The sequence below is a fragment of the Odocoileus virginianus genome, chromosome 22 (genome assembly GCF_023699985.2).
Source record: "Odocoileus virginianus isolate 20LAN1187 ecotype Illinois chromosome 22, Ovbor_1.2, whole genome shotgun sequence".
NCBI classification, from domain to species: domain Eukaryota; kingdom Metazoa; phylum Chordata; class Mammalia; order Artiodactyla; family Cervidae; genus Odocoileus; species Odocoileus virginianus.
Genome location: NC_069695.1, coordinates 20,998,820 through 21,015,466, shown reverse-complemented (window position 1 = coordinate 21,015,466; position 16,647 = coordinate 20,998,820). Strand labels below are relative to the sequence as shown.

The following is a 16,647-nucleotide window of genomic DNA, read 5'->3' as shown; positions in this document are numbered from 1 at the left end:
GTGACCCTCTAAGATGCCCCCATCCAGAGAGGAGAGCTCATCAAGGAGAAGCTGTCTCATGAGAGACTCTTTAAAGGACAACCAATGAAGGACGACAGGAAGGCATTGTCAAGCTTTTCCGTACCGCACACGCGCACACAAGCCTATGCGGCTCCAGGGAAGGGCCTGCACCCAGCACAGGGCCAGGCCGCCCCCAGCAGCCATGAGATGAAGGAATCATGGGCGACTAGGATGTCACTAACAGGGCAGAACCCCACACGACAAACACAACCCAGCTTCCTGACCTGCTGTCCTTGAATAGGTTTTTAAACAATGCATCTTTGAACCGTTTACGGTGGGAAGGTTTGCCCTGGGGGAAGCCTGTCTGGTTTCTCTGGGAACACGGCTTCCGGGCTCTGCCTCCAACATGGCTCAGAGGAGTCTGGGACCTTCAACCCTCCACTCTGGAGAGCAGCCACCCCCACTTCTCCAGCTCAAGATGAACAGTACCGTGGTGGAGCAAACTGAAGAGAGGAGTGCCCCCAAAACCAGCAGGGAAAGCAAGAGGCGGACCCGAAACCACAGTGGGGGGAGGGGTGAGCACCGCCCTGCAGTATTTCACTATCACCCCGCTCTCCCCCGACTCGAACCTGCTCACTGCTTTCTCACCCAACGCGGGGCTGCATGAGGTCACCACTGGTCCCGAGGGCATCCTCTCTAACAGTTCTCTTGATATTAAGCCCGAGGGGGCTGTCCGCACCAGCTCATCTCTGCAGGCTCGTGCTCACAGCCCTGGAGGGGCGTGTGGACAGAACCCTTCCTGAGTGGCTTGCTCAGCTGCAGGCAGGGGGAGGGGCAACAGACCGCTTCCCGGGGCCTGGCACAAGCACACGTCTGCATCTCTAGGCCTCCCTGAGAACTGAGTTTCCCTGCTGGCTAACCGACTCCTGCTGCCAGGACCACTCTCACAACATCACACACATCCTGCAAGACCCGTGCCTTCCGGTGGGTCCAAGACACAACAGTTCAAGTCCCTGCCAAGGAACGGTCAGGGTGAGGAGGTGATGGTCCTTCCTTCCCCTGAAGCCCCAGGCGCCAGAGCCAGCATCCTTCTTCCATGGAGGAGATGGAGGGAGGAGCCCGTGGGAGAAGTGAGCGGGCGATTCAGACATCATCAATAACTGGACCCTGATTCCCTACAAGCAAGCCCTCCTCTCAGAGAGAGAAACACTCTCAACTGCCCAGTGGAAATTAGAACACTTTACTTTGTGCAATGTTTGGTCCACTCTTAGCTTCTCTTTTCTTCTTAAATTATGCAATTGAAGGAGCACCCGGCACGCAACTCGATACAGAGCATGTGGGAGGCCAGGCCGGTGACTGGAGCCCGGGCCTCAGGCCTGAGCCCCTTGCTGTGCCGGCCGCCGGCACCACAGGGCAGCCCCGGGTCCGGGAGGGCACGGGGGGGTGCGTCCGGCCCCGGCAGCTCCCCAGCCCATTCCTGCCGGCGCCCGGCGGGCAGCGCGCCATCCCACACCTGTGGCCGGGAGGGTCCCCGCATCCTCTGTCCAGCAGAAGGCCGGTCGCCTCCCCTGCTGCGGGGGCCACAATCCAGCCCCCTGCCAGGGGTGCCGCCTCAGACCAGGTCCTCCAGGTCCACCTCGGGGATCGGCTCTCGCCAGTAGCAGAAGGAGCTGAACTCCGGGCATGGGAAGGCGGAATTCTGTTCCTTGTTGAGAAGCGGGAACACATGTTCCACGAGCTCGCTCAGCCTGTGGTACCTGGGAGTGGGGAGGACACATACTGTGACTCAGCACCGGACCTGAGAGCACGAGACGGCAGGCCGTGAAGCCAGAAAGGAAGGGTCCCAGACCGGCGCCCTCCTTTCCAGGGGTCCACCTCCCTCCTCAGAGTCTAGGCTCCCCAGCCACCCCCAACAGCGGCTGCAGAGGGGGCACAGAGGTGGGGGATGCCCCAGCAGAGGGGAGCATGCTCTGGCAGAAGGGGTGGAAAGAGCCTGGCAGAGCGGAGGCTTCCAAGGGCGGGCACGGCTCTGACACCTGGCCCCCGGCTGCACGGCGCCAGGGCTGAGAAGTGGGAACACACTTACGAGGACTTGTTTCCTTTGGTCCTTTCTTGTATCAGCTCGCCCTTGGGGTTCACGGTGAAGATCCTGCAGTCTGGGACACCCACTTGTCTGTAAGCATAGACGTCCTGCCGCAGGAAACAAAGCAGGGTGGTTACTGAAAAGTTCTCGGGCCCCCTGTGAGCCAGAAGCACCGCATCACAGGAAGCGGCGTATGGAGAACATGTGGAGTTGGGGCAGCCGCCACCCAGGCTGAGCTTTAGACAGACACTGCCTAAAGAGGGAGGCCAACGCACACTGCAGGGGGTGCTTGGGAAGCCAGAGAACATGGGTGCCAAGGAGACTCCAGGCCCCAGAGTAGGAGAGGGGAAGCATTCGTGGCTGGGGGTTGGGGGAGAGGCAGTGCTCAAGCCATGGATCTGGGGGGCAGAACTAAGGCTCAGCTTAGAATTCACAGAAATGGAACCGAAGCCCCTGGTCACAGATGGGCATCCCAGGGCAGGTCTGCGCCCCAGCGCCTCCCTGCTGCGGGAGCAAACACGCAGATGAAGTGAGCACCCACCCAGCACAGCAGACCTCACTGCGCCCACATGCCTGGGGAAGACTATGACCCGCCTACACCCTAAAGCACTGTCCTGTGCATGCCTCCCATGGTGCCCGCATGTGCAGCCCAGAGCAAACACCTACATTTGGGCGGTTCCCAAAGGCAGCGTAGAAGGGCTGCTGAGCTGGGGCAAAGAGATTCTTGATGTCGGTCAGACACTCAATCTTGAACTTCTCCGGTTTCTTTTCTATTACTTCCCTAGGAGAAAGACAGAAGTATCACCACCAAATCCAAAATGGCAGTTTTCCCTGGTATGTGGTCTGAAAACCCACAACTATCCATTTTGCTAAATCCTTCGTAACTGGTATCTTTCTCCATCTCTGCCAGCCTGACTTTTCTCAGCTGTGTCTGACACAGACCAGGTGAGCGGTGTGGAGCTAGAGTAACATGGAACTCAGACCCAGAAGCTCTGCAATAGATACAGTCCAGCCAGGCCCCGGCCCCCATGGGTACATACGCACACACACACGCATGCACACACACCTGTGGAAGGCAGAAAACAGGCTGCTGGGAGACAGCATGAGGGGGCCGCGGGGCAGGATGGTGCCCTTGTCGTTGACCCAGTGCAGGTAGCCGCGGGTCATGTCGGCCATGCCGATGGCGCGGGCCGAGCAGTACAGGAACTTGTAGCCGTTCCTGGAAGAGAACGCGTCCTGTTTAGCCCGTGTGCTTCAGCTAAAGGGGCAGAAATGCATTTTTTCTTTTTAAAGGTCCCAATAAAGTTCCTCTCACCTCCCATGAAAGTAAAATTCCTAAATTTAACACAAGCATCATCAGGATTATAAAGATCTCACCACTCCATGAAAAACACCATGGAGGAGATGTGATTAGGGATTATGCTAAGGTGTCATGTAATAAGATATCTACAGAAGCCAGTTATAAAACAGACAAAAAACTAGGGGCTGTCTTTATTGGGACATTCTCAAACTCTGCTTAAGACACTGCAGTTCTGCAGATTGATTTAACTCGGATGCATCAGGATTCCCACAAAGGCCACAGCACTATGTTCTCACAAAAGGTACTCGATGGAGAAAACCACCTGGCAGATTGATTCCCCCATGCACATATCTATCACCCACTTCAAGAAATACAATTAAAAGTACTAACAAAAATTGCAAATGACTAAACTACGGCTACAAACCCAAGTACAGCTGGAACTACTGACACAGGACTTGCAGCCCTGTGCAAGAACAAGGTGTAATCTGCCAGGCACATGGCTCCTGTCCCATGGGTGGTGGCTCACTCTCTCCCTTGCGGGAGGCTCCAGTAAGTAGTGAGAAGGGAGAGTGAGAAAGCTGGATCACAAACAAGATTTCCTGGGACTATTTCTACAGGTCCAGCAAAATCCCAGCTCACTGGCCACAGGGTCCGGCACCTACTCGTTGATGGAATGGTAGAGCTTCGCGATACCCTGGTGCGTCCAGTCTTTGCCCAGCTGCGGAAGAATCTGTCCCAGAGCGTCAGACCTGAGAGAGTGGAAACAGGAGGAGGTGTCAGGAACCAAGCACGTAGAGCGGAGAGTTTGCCCGTTACTGAAACACCAGCTTCTGTTAACGGCAGCCGCTGGGGGCAGGGAGGGGGCCTGGGGGGTGGTGGCAGCCCACAAGGCGGTTTCCTTGGTCTGTGTGTGCACAAGCCAAGGACCTCACCCAGGAGCTTCTGAGAGCACCACCAGACCCAAGGGCCGGCCCTTCACTCTCAGGGCATTTACAACCACACGGCCTCCTCTTTAACTGCAACAGCTTCTATTTTTTCCTCCCCATGCAAGAATTTGGAGACCAAATAATTAAATCTTTCCAAGAGTTGTTATTATTATTATAGTCACTTGGCTGCGCCACAAGGCTTGCGGGATCCTAGTTCCCCAGCCAGGGACTGAATGAATCTGGGCCCTCACAGGTGAAAGTGCTGAGTCCTAACTTGGCTGCCAGGGGAATTCCCCAGATGTTTTGCCCTTATGTTTGTATGGCCCCACCCACCTCCTCCATCCATAGAATGATTCTGTGGGGACTGCACTCAGGACCTCTCAGTGCACGTTGTTTAAAAATCCTCCTGAAGGTGGCTGGTCACTCAGGTGAGGGAGCCCCTGGCCCTCTGCACACAGCGCTGGGCCCTCCGCTCGCCACCCCAGGGCTCCCGCTTACTTGGTTATCGTCCCGTCAATGTCGGAAATGATGACCTTGTCGTTCCAGTTCCACAGGTAAATGGTCCCGGCACAGCGACAGGTGCCTTGATACTGGGTTGTGATACTAAACACGACGTCGTTTGGGCCATCTTGGAGGTTCAGTTTCGCCTTTCATAAAAAGTGTAAGAATCAGCAAAATTAGAGCTTTGAAAACTAAAGGTACATCACTTCGATAGGATTACATGCTCAACAATTAAGTCACACTTTCCAAGAAAATGTGGTCAGAGAAACTGCTTAAGATACAATGTTTCAGGATGGGGGACACATGTACACCAGTGGCTGGTTCATGTCATGGATGGCAAGAGCCACCACAATATTGAAAAGTAATTAGCCTCCAATTAAAATTAATTTAAAAAAGATACAAGGTTACATGAGAAACGATCCTAATCTCTAAAATATATAAATGTGTGTGAACAGACATGGGACAGAAATACATGAACAAATTAACTGTTTATTAAAAAAAAAAAGGGCAAGGAAAAGCAACAGAAAACAGTTTTGGAACAGAATCAACACTCTCCAGACTGCCAGTAGCATCTCAAGACCCAGCTCTGGGAGGATGGATCGGGGCCGCACCTGGGGCTCAGGGACTGGGCTGAGGAACCTTGGCCTGAACTATGTATAAGGTGTCCAAGGGCCCTTCTGACCCCTGCTTCCGGGTCCCCTCCCCACCACCCGGAACATCCTGTGTACCAGAGATCCTTCCCCTTGGGGCACAGCAGGACCAATTCATACTGAAAATGGGTTAAGGTGAGGAAGTGGGAAATTGACAGGAAGAGGGAGACTGCATCTAGGTAGATGTCATTTTCCTCTGGCTATGGCTCCTACAAGACAGCGTGGGGCCCAGAGCCAGTCTGGATGTGTAAGACTCAGGCTGAAAGCACAGGTGCCCTGGTTCACTCCCAGACACAGAAGTAGGAGCCCTAGGGATGAAGGAGGGAAAAGTGCATCCCAGGGAACCCTGGGGGTCCCAGGGTGGGGCTGCCACTCTCCTGTGAGTATTTACGTGGCCACGCACTGGGCTGCGTGTGAGGCGTGGGGCTGGGCCGACAGAAGGGGAGGCTCATCAAGGCGACCGGTTACTAAGGCTCATGAGACTGGACCCACCCACACCACACGTAACTCACGATCTGGTCTGAGGACAGACGAAGAGACTTCTTATAGGAGGTTGTGCCACTATGGCTTGGGGGTTCTGTGGGGGCGGAGTCCACCTTGATGGACTCTTCCAGTTCCTGGGACCCTTCATCACTCGATGAGTCGTCCTCGGCCGACCTGTCAAACACAGTCTGTTACTGGAGAGGCTGAGGGGCGTCTACAAACAACAGCTTTTCATTCAGGATCTGGAAGAGATAGAGAAGTCCCAGATCCACCCAGGAGGAGCCAGACCCAGGGTCCACGTTGCACGATCCACCTCCTCCACGACCGGCCAGGGTCACTCTCCTCCTCCCTTCTCGACTGGCCAGGGTCACTCTCCTGATATGACTGGCTGTTTTCTGCTAGAACCAGTGAATGCTACTAGGTCTGCTGATTCCTGTTGCAAGGGATATGTATGTTTTAAAAGGTACAAGTTATAGAAAGTATGAACATTTACAGTGATTTAAGAGACTAACAAGAAAGATTTTACACAATTCTTTAAAAAGAAGAGGGTAAAGAACAGGAAGATGAACCCAAGAGTCAGGGATGGGAAGAGAACAAAAGATGTGATAGAGGAAGGAACACAGTGGCAGAAACAAGAACGGGTGCATCGTGATCCATCCCCTCAGGCAGCCAGGCCATGTGTCCAGGGCAGACTCCTCCCAAGAAACCAAAGGGACCCGTACCCATCTCTGAGGTTCTGTCATGTCTCCTGCTGTGCCTGCCAGCCAGGGGGCAGGGCCCCAGGCACTTCACATCTTCTGATTCCCCAAGACCTGCTTCCCAGAGGCCTGCATGTCAGGGGTACCTGTTTTCACGGCTCCAGAGCAGGAGCAAGGTGCTTAGGAAGCAGCAATCAGTATCCTGATTCTAAGCTGATGATACATATATAAAGACATAAATATATTTTTGGCCACACCACATGGTTCGGCTTGCTGGACCTAGTTTCCTGACCAAGGGTCGAACTCAGAGCCCCAGCAGTGAGTTTTGAGTTCTGACCACTGGATGATCAGGGAATTCCCTAAGCTGATGGTATTTTTCAAGAAAAGCAGAAGTTATCTGTTAACTGAGTGGCACAATGAAGCCAGTGACTGTCCACTGAACAAAACATTTCTGAATAAGAATTACACAAATCTGTCAAAGTCACCTGCCGCTGGCTGGCTCCTTTGTGCTTGATGGCCGGTCACTGGACGGTGGGACCTCCACTTTCCCTTCCTTGGCCTCTGGCAGCTGCAACGACAGGATGACAGTGATGATGAGCAGCTCTCACCCTACTGACGGAGCAAAAAGCCATCAGCAGCTCCCTCCAGGAATCAGCAAAAGCACTGTCTGAATCCACAAATTAAAAACGCTTAAGAAACAGACTTCCTCTAGTTTGAGCCAAAAGGACAGAAACCTGAGAAAGAAGTCATACGCTGTGTGTGCGAAAAGCTGCTGCCACCAAGCCAGGGGTGAGGACTGTGACAGGGCATCAGCTCAGCCACACAGCGTATCACCTGGCCACACCCACGAGGCCCAGGCGGGGACCGAGGGCACGGGGGTCCCCTCCTCCTGGGGGCTGACGTGACGTCACGGCGCAGCCCCACCCCTCACCAGCCCCACTCCTGCCGGTACACAGGAGTCCACATCCCGGCACCGCTGGGCGGCAGTGAAGGTGGCGGGTGATGCACGCGAAGCGCCAGTATCTGACCTGCACAAGTAGCTGTTCACAAACGGTGCCGACTATTGTGAAAGAGCATCATGGAGCCCAAACGGGACTTCCCTGTGCTTGGCAAAAAAGGGTTTCTGGATAAATGAAAGAGTCATTCTTCTCAGCCCACTTCCAGCTCGGTTACCTGCTTGGTTATGCTCTCCCTCTTACGCCAGAACCACCAGCGGCCAGATTTCTTTGGCATCTTATCTTTGACCCAGGACTCGACTGTGGCCTGAAAACAATGAACGCAGGTTAGCCCAGCATCCTGGTCACAGGGCACTCGACCCCTCTCTACCCTCAACCAGAGAACGGTGACGATGCCTCCACCCGCCGGCGTCCTCTCTCGCGGCTGTTCTGTGCTGTCAGGCCAGGTGGTCTGGCCCCTCTTAGGGGCTGGCAGGTGGGCTGCTCTCCCTTCTCTGCCTTCTCGAGTTATGAGGACCAACCGATGATGTCACCTTGGTGCACAGATTCCAAGCTTCAGCTTCTATGTAACAGGCTCATTAGCCATAAGCTGAAGGAACCACACTGACGCCATGCTTCCGGGGGCCATGTCACCTTCTTCTTACTGCTCCTTTCCTTATTAATGGGAGGAAATGTTTTTATCCTATATTTAACTAACAGTGAAATCTCTCAACCTTGACACACAATCAGAAACTGGTATAAATATCTAGCAAAAATGACAGATATGGCAGCCCAGCCAATTTCCTGGGTTTCTGGGCATGAGATGATTTGAGTGATGGTATTAACTTTATAATATTAAGTAAAACGGAACAGCACCCAGTTCAGAGACATGCACACACGGATTCTCAAAGCGCTGTGTGCTGCAGACATTTCTGGGGAGCAACAACTCACCTTGGGCAGGCTCTTCTGGAAGACCTGAAGGCTGAGGACCATGGGGGCTGCCAACGCCCAGCTGTAGTAACTGTGAGAGCAAAGCCAGGCATGACCGTCAGAGCGAGCAGAGGGCGGGAGAGGACGCAGAAATGCCAATAACAAAGTCCTTATTCTTTCCAATGAAGATGTGATCAGCTCAGTGTCTTGCCACATAAGCAATCTTTGCTTCAAGCCAAACTTCTCCAAGCAGGGAAGTAGCCCAACGTGTAAAACAGAGCAGCATTTCAAGCTTCACTTGAAAATAAAAGCTGAAGCTTCAGCTTCACTCCAAAGTCGCTGCCCATGTATATGAAATGGGCATAGTGCGAAATTGTATAATAATTAAAAACTATGTAGCACTTAGGGAAAGAAAAAATCTGCAAGACTATTTAACAATTATAAACAATGAAAAAGCAAGAGTATTTACCGGTTATATATCCGTATCACAAGGTTGGGATTGTCTATGAGTCCAGGGTTTTCTGCGAATTCATGGTACGTAATGATGTGCTCCATAAATTTCTCTGTAAGGTAACAATTATCCATCTGGTTAGAGATTACATGAATAAACATCCACATGAGCTTATTACAACACTCCCTTCAAACTCAGACAACAGGATCAAAAAAACTTCAAACAAAAAAACGCAACAACTATCTTTTCTATGAGAATCAACAACAAATGGTAGATGTTTGTGGTTTTTTTTTTTCCCTGGACAAGAAAAAAAACACTTCTTTTCTACTGCCCCTCTTCTACCACTCTTCCCACAGTAGTGAAAAATCAAAACCAAAAACCAACCAACCAAACAAAAAAAAACAGGAGAAAGGGATAAGCTAGGGACTTTGAGGCAAATAGATCACAGATGTGAGAGGGAGGGAGACATGAAGGCCCGGGTTCACACACACTCAACTCCATAACCAGCAAAAACTGCTGAGCTTCATTCTCAGAAGCAGGTGTGAAACCCTTGACCACCAGGCAACTTCTAACAGCATAAATGGGGAATGTTCGTGGGGTCTTACAGCTGTAAGTGCACAAGTGCAGCTACATGAGAAAACCACCCAAGCATTTTATAGTGCTTGGAGGGAGAAGCCAAACACAGCAGAATTTGGCTGAGGGTCTCTCAAGAAGAAACAAATCCCAAGTTCCTGCAGAACAAACGAGGGTCAAGTGTGACTTTCTGTCCCCTGTTCCCAGAGGCTATCCTCTAATTCAGAGAAAACTCTAATAACAGGAAACTGTCGCTGGGATTGTTCCTCCTGGTCATCTACGTACTATTTGTTTGCCATTTCTGCCTCCCCCAATAACAAACGCTACCTAAGTTAATGGTCTTTTAAGCATAAGTTTTACAGTTTTACATAAATTGTATGTCCCCTCCTCCACCCTATTTTTTAAAGGGAGGGCTTAAGAGGATTCTAACGTGACCTAATTTTGTCCCTAGAAGGAACCACTGGCCATAACACACTCAGTTTCTTGCAAAAAGTAAACAGAAGTTAAGAGATGGAAAAGTGATCACCCCACGACCCCAAGAAGAGGAGGATTTAGGGAGTTCCAGCCGAGAGGCCCAGGGCAACCCAGCCTGCCACACACACAAGACAAAAGATGACGTTAGTCAGAAAATCTTTCCTTAGAGGAAAATCCATCAAGGGCCAGCAGCCAAAGTGAGAAAACATGAAGAGTTCAGTTTACAAAAGGAGGTAAGGCCAGAAAGGCCGAAGAACTGGCTGGGACAGTCGGACACACAGGTGCTCAAGTCCCGCAGGGTTGTTGGAACCAGCCCTGCTAAGCAACCCCCTTTCTCATGAGCAACTTGACTCTCCTGGGCCAACTCTCAGACAGAGTAGCCCCTTCTACTTTTGCCAAAAAGACCATTTCGCTCAGCAGACAGCTTTGGCAATGTGAGGCCCTCTTCTCATGCTCAGACTGGGGGCTGCCAGGTCCCAGCCCGACAATTATTCCAGCAACTTCACAGGAGAGAAGGCGGCTGGGGCTGAGCTGACCCCGGCCGCCCAGTACACGGGGCCGCCTGAGAACCAGCCCCCAGGCCCACAGCCCTCCCACCCACCAACACGCTGGGTCACCCCAACACGAGGCACCTAAATGAGGGGCGGAGGGAGACCCCGCCACCTCCATGAGAGCCCAGGGCTGCGTTCCCGGCACGGTTCCACCACCCAGGGCAGACGAGGCTGCCCGCCTACCTTTGGAGATCTCTCCGTTCTCGCTGAGGCCGCCGCAGAGCGACAGGGTGACGTCGGGCAGGTCCATGGCAGAGTCCGAGAGGCACTCGGTGCCGCTGTCGGCCGCTGCGCTGCCCACCGACTGGGGGGACTGGGAGCCAGACAGCGTGTCGGACTCAGGCCACTGCCGGGAGCCGGGCTCCGACTCGCTGTGGGGAGAAAGGCACTGGCCGTCACACCCCTGCCGTGAGCCCGACGGCCAAGCTCAGGGCTCCCTCCCATGGAGGCAGCTTTGCTCAGGCAGCGTTCAGACTCCTACCCTAGACGACGCCGACACAACCCAACAGCACTGCTGAGCAATTAACACAGTAAACACGCACACACCACTCAGTCATGCAGACCTTTCAGGGATGGCCTTTCTGACTTAAATGAAAGGGATGAAAGAGTTACAAGCATTTATTTACATGACAAAAATGACAGGGTAAGAAAAACCTGATGTCTGGAAACCTTCTGATCTTAACTTCCTACAAGAGGCTGTGGTACTATACTCAACTCGTAGAAAATTGCTGTCGTCCAAGGTTGTATTATTGTTAAAAACAAGGCTTTTCTAAATTCATTTGTTACTTCATGAAAACAAAACAAAGAAATTAACCAAGTAAAAATTCTCAGGAGGCTGGACACACCTCAAGAAAACAGTGCACCAAGAAACCAGAAATAAACTGTTCCTACACAGTGGTGAGCCCCAGAACCAAAGTCGAGGTTACTCAATGTTTTCAGTTTTCTAAACAAGGCGTGGAAGCCAGGTTTTAGAAGCTGATCCTAAAGGAAACTTTTCGTAATGGAGCATAAATTTGAGAGAAAAAGGATGGGGAAATGACACCTTACATCTCTTAGTCACGTTTGCTGCTCTACACCTTTTGGACGGATACTTAATGTCACTGAAATACTTCTAGAATTATTAAATTCCTTTATTTTTTTAAAAGCTAGCATATAAATGCGTGTCATCTCATGAAGTTACATGATCTTTAGAAAAAAATCTGAAATTTGAGCAGCAGGTGGCAGCAGAGTACAGATAAAACCTAAAGAGAAAGCAGCTTCAAACAAGACCGTGTTTTGCACTTGAGCCTCTGAAGAGAAAATTCTGGTGTTCGGGACTGAGTGATGCACACCCACAACACAGTTTTGAGATTAATCGGGTCAACAGAATGTGCTGCTACCTGGAGACGGTGAAAAAGCCAAGGCCAAGCAGCAAACCCCGCTGCTGTGCTGGGCCCCAGCAAGGCTGACCTCGGAGTGAACCACAGGCACCACGCCCTCACCCTCCCGGGCACACGGTGGTCCCTGCAGGCAGGTGCAGCCATGTGATCAGACAACTGTGCTGGCCCTGGGGACAGAAGGCGTGTGCCGCCTCCTTCCCAAGCCGGGCCCCTGAAAACTGCGCCCCCAACGGCCCTCCCCTCTCCCTGTCGAGGCCCCACGGGGACGGCGGAGCCTCAGGATGGGAGGGGCTGGTGCTCCAGAGCCCCCATGTGCAAGGCCCCCATCAACGCCATCACATGAGCAAGAAATGAACTGCAGCCATCAAGCCACTGAGGTTGTGAGTTTTATCAGATACAGCAGCTGGTGTGACCCTAACTGACGCCCCCGCTGAATACATGGAGGACGCCGACCAACTCAACAACAGGCAGCTAGAACCATGAGACTGTGTGCTTCAGGGTCAAGTTCAGCTCCAGTTACAAACACTAGCTCTTCAGTCAGGGTGCCGGTGACCACAATGATAAAATGAATGCCCGTGAGCATTCCAACAGCCTCACTGTCTTGCTTCCAGAAACACTCATGATGTGAGCAGCTACGGGCCCAGGTGGTCAGGCCGCAACAGCACAGGTGGCCCCAGTGCAGCAGTCATGCTCCGCGTGTTTTAAAAAAGGAAACTAAATGTCTTATATTTGTCCCAATGTAAACAAATGATTAAGGACCGGGAAGTCAGAAACAGAGGTAATGTCAAGATAGCTTACGTTTTAACTTTCTAAATGAAAAAAAAAAAGGACCAGTTTCAGTTCTCTCCCCTTAAAAACCCAATTACTACTCCAAACAAAGGGGAGAAAGTTAGGAGGACGTTTTAAGGATCCTACAAAAATATCTGTAAATATTAAGTATCCTCACATCAATCCGGTCTATTTTAAATAAAACCTTCAGATATGCTTTTCAATAATGTATTTAAAAGTGTTTAATTATGTGTGACTATGGCTCAGTGTATTCAAGCCATGAGAACATGGGGAAAAGTAAACACTGTTCTTTGTGATCACAGAATATTATTTAATAAAATGGAATTTCCCCAAGAATGGAAATGGCCTTGGGAAAACTGCCCAAGTCTATCACTGCTAAAATTTTGGTGTTATTCCAAGCGGGGAGTCGCAGAGGAGGAAGGGATGGTTTGGAAAGGAGGAAGGGAAGTCTGGAAAGGCCCTGGAAGGGGCCCCACCAGATCCAGGCCTGAGTAAGCGGGGCCTCACTGAAGAGTGGAGGCCTGCTTTGTAAAGTGTCTCTGAATAAAGATATATCACCTCTAAACACATAATAAAGGAAACAATGCTAATGAACAGGAAGAGCTAATCTGATGTTACATCCACGTTACACCCTTACTACATGAGCTTGATGAGGGTACCTTCTCACTGTACTGAACATTTCTTCATAAACAGGTTAAAGACAACATAGGCACAATTTCTGGATTTTCCATTTCCAAAATCTGAAGCAAGGACTCAATTTAGCTGAAGGATACCAGCCCCTCGCTCCTTTTTCTAATGCTTTGCTCTGGAAACATCTAGAACATTTCAGAGTTTCCCACTGTGCAGTATAAACCCACTACCTTTTGGGGAAATAGAGAGCTGCAACCTCAGGTTCCAGTGCCTTCAGGTCGTCCAGGTAAATATCATCAGGCCCCTGGTGCTGGCTTCTCTTGTGGACACCTGGTTTTTATAAGAAAAAAACATCAGAGATGAGAACCTGGTTACTTTTCATTTACAACTGCAAGAAAACAAAGGTTTGCAAACAATAAAACCAACCACGATGAACTGCGGTGTACTTTTAAAGGCATCATCTAACCTTTCTCCGCTGCTGTTTCTCACCCATCCAGGTGAGAGAGACCAGCACTCCTGATAGCTGTCCAACAAACACGGGCTGAGTCTCGCGTTCTTTCACCTTCTCTCATGTGAATCCTGGGCCCTAAGTCATTTATACCTGACAGTATGGTTTCTTTTTATATATGAACGTGCACGAGTGCTCAGTTGCTTAGCGGTGTCCGACTCTTTGCGATCCTATGGACTACAGCACACCAGGCTTACCTGTCCTTCACTGTCTCCCCCAAAGCTTTCTCAAACTCACGTCCATTCAATCGGTGATGCTACCTAACCATTTCATTCTCTGATGCCCCTTTCTTCTTTTGCCCTCAATCATTCCCAGCACGTTAGGGTCTTTTCCAATGAGTTAGCTCTTCATATTAGGTGGTCAAAGTATTCGAGCTACAGCTTCGGCATTGATCCTTCCAATAAATATTCAGAGTCAATTTCCTTTAGGATTGATTGGTTTGATCTCCTTGCAGTCCAAGGGACTCTCGAGAGTCTTCTCCAGCACCAGAGTTCGAAAGCATCCATTTTTCGACACTGAGCTTTCTTTATGGTACAATTCCCACATCCCTACATGACTACTGGAAAAACCATAGCCTTGACAAGATGGCCCTTTGTCAGCAAAGTAAACTCTCTGCTTTTTAATATGCTGTTTAGGTTTGTCATAGTTTTTCTTCCAAGTAGCAGCATCTTTTAATTTTGTGGCTGCAGTCACCATCCACAGTGATTCTGGAGCCTAAGAAAATAAAATGCTACTGCTTCCACTTTTTCCCCATCTATTTGCCATGAAGTGATGGGACCAGATGCCATGATCTTAGTTTTCTGAATGTTGAGTTTTAAGCCATTTTTTTTTTTACTCTCCTCTTTTAGCCTCATCAAGAGGCTCTTTGGTTCCTCTTTGCTTTTTGCCATTAGAGTGGTATCATCTGCATACCTGAGATTGTTGATATTTCTCCCAGCAATCTTGATTCCAGCATGTGCTTCATCCAGACCGGCATTTTGCATGATGTACTCTGCACAGAAGTTAAATAAGCAGGGTGACAATATACAGCCTTGTTGTACTCTTTTCCAAATTTTGAACCAGTCAGTTGTTCCATGTTAGATTCTAACTGTTGCTTCTTGATCTGCACACAGGTTTCTCAGGAGGCAGGTGAGGTGGTCCGGTATTCCCATCCCTTTAAGAATTTTCCAATTTGTTGTGATCTACACAGTCAAAGGCTTTAGCATGGTCAATGAAGCAGAAGTAGATTTTTTTCTGGAATTCCCTTGCTTTTGTTTATGATCCAACGGATGTTGGCAATTTGATCTCTCGGTCCTCTGCCTTTTCTAAAATCCAGCTTGTACATCTGGAAGTTCTTGGTTCACATACTTCTGAAGCCTGGCTTCCTTGGTGGCTCAGGTAAAGAATCTGCCTGCAATGCAGGAGGCCTGGGTTCAAACACTGGGTCAGGGGAATGCCCTGAAAAAGGGAGTGGCAAACCACTCCAATATTCTTGCCTGAAGAATCCCAAGGACAGAGTAGCCTGGTGGGCCACAGTCCATGGGGCCACAAAGAGTCGGAAATGACTGAGCAACTAACACTTAAAGGGATTAATTTTACTCCTTATTTGACTTTAATACCTCCATAATTTTTTCAGAGAATGCTTCTCAGCAGCCATGGCCGGGAGAGAGAGGAGGTCAGAGTTGGCACTATGGGGAAGCCACACTAACCACAGCCCCATCCCACCCTGGTGTGGCAGGTCCCAGTTGGGAGGAGGGGGCCCCGTGTATCACCTGAAACCCTGAAATAATTTACTACCTAGATTCGGAGCTTCCAGGTCAAATCAAAGCCCCGATTACCTCTCTTCTTGGAGGGTGAGTCGACCTTAGCAGCTGGTCGAGCTTCTGAGGGGGCCTCCACAAAGGGGGATGAGGGAGGCAGGCAGGGGGCATCCAACCCCACGGGGGGCTCCCGGGGGCCGGCTGCCGAGGCTGCCCCGCCATGCTGCTTCCCTGGGGCTCGAGGCTTGGGCTTCACGATGGTGCAGACTGTCTCCCCCATGGAAGCGTCCTTCTCAACCTCACTCAGGAGGCTGTCCTCGCTGGGGATCACCCGGAAGTGGGTGTTTTCTGACGGCGTGATCATCGCTGTCCTGGGGTGATACTCAGACCGCTCCCGTTTGCTGACCTGAAACGCGCATTGTTTCAATGTTAAACTACTGTCGAAGGTGTCTGTTAACTGTTTCCTAACCTGGATGCTGGTGCATGTGTTAATTTTATTTATAACTAGCACACAACCACTAAGCACATAATTTTGTATGTGTAAAAGAGTGCATAATTAAGTAGTGGGAAAAACTATTAACTGCATTTTGTTCACTGTTATGACACTTACAAATACATTATAATTATTCTACTATAAAGATCTAAGCACTGGAGAAGACGGGACACGTGAACATTTCAGACGACAGAGGGAGAACACTTGATCACTCCAGGGAATTGAGGCCTGCCTGCACTATACGTCAAGCCCCTATCACAAAAACGTAAAAAGCAAAATGTGTATTTTCAAAACACTACACGGTCTGAACATTTTTTTTTCCTCTTAAGAAAAGCATCATTCCAATTTTTTCTTCTTTCACAAAGAGCTAACAAAAAAGCTTTCATAATCGATTGCCTACTTAAACTTTCAGTGGAAGTTTTACTTTCCTTTAGGTACTTTAAAAATTTTTCTGATTAAAATGTTAAATTAACGGTCAACATTATTTACTACACTGCTGGATTCCTCCTGTTGTGAACATAGCATGAACATTATAGATGGTATTAACGTGGCTT

At 50.2% G+C, this 16,647-nt stretch overlaps 1 protein-coding gene across 4 annotated transcripts in view; it reads right to left on the bottom strand.

The window, feature by feature from the left end:
* Positions 1 to 1,224: 1,224 nt before the first annotated feature.
* The window catches only part of LPIN2 (lipin 2), a 75,211-nt gene continuing 59,788 nt past the window's right edge, over positions 1,225 to 16,647 (bottom strand). For all 4 annotated transcript variants that reach the window (XM_070452709.1, XM_070452708.1, XM_070452707.1 and 1 more), the window contains exons 7-20: positions 15,679 to 16,006; positions 13,584 to 13,683; positions 10,739 to 10,926; positions 8,976 to 9,069; positions 8,528 to 8,597; positions 7,815 to 7,904; positions 7,127 to 7,209; positions 5,973 to 6,117; positions 4,808 to 4,956; positions 4,046 to 4,132; positions 3,150 to 3,302; positions 2,750 to 2,864; positions 2,087 to 2,190; positions 1,225 to 1,757 (exon numbers count right to left, since the gene is read on the bottom strand). In XM_070452709.1, coding sequence (XP_070308810.1) covers positions 1,613 to 1,757; positions 2,087 to 2,190; positions 2,750 to 2,864; positions 3,150 to 3,302; positions 4,046 to 4,132; positions 4,808 to 4,956; positions 5,973 to 6,117; positions 7,127 to 7,209; positions 7,815 to 7,904; positions 8,528 to 8,597; positions 8,976 to 9,069; positions 10,739 to 10,926; positions 13,584 to 13,683; positions 15,679 to 16,006 — 1,851 coding nt within the window. In that variant the 3' untranslated portion in view covers positions 1,225 to 1,612. The remainder of the gene's footprint in view (positions 1,758 to 2,086; positions 2,191 to 2,749; positions 2,865 to 3,149; positions 3,303 to 4,045; positions 4,133 to 4,807; positions 4,957 to 5,972; positions 6,118 to 7,126; positions 7,210 to 7,814; positions 7,905 to 8,527; positions 8,598 to 8,975; positions 9,070 to 10,738; positions 10,927 to 13,583; positions 13,684 to 15,678; positions 16,007 to 16,647) is intronic.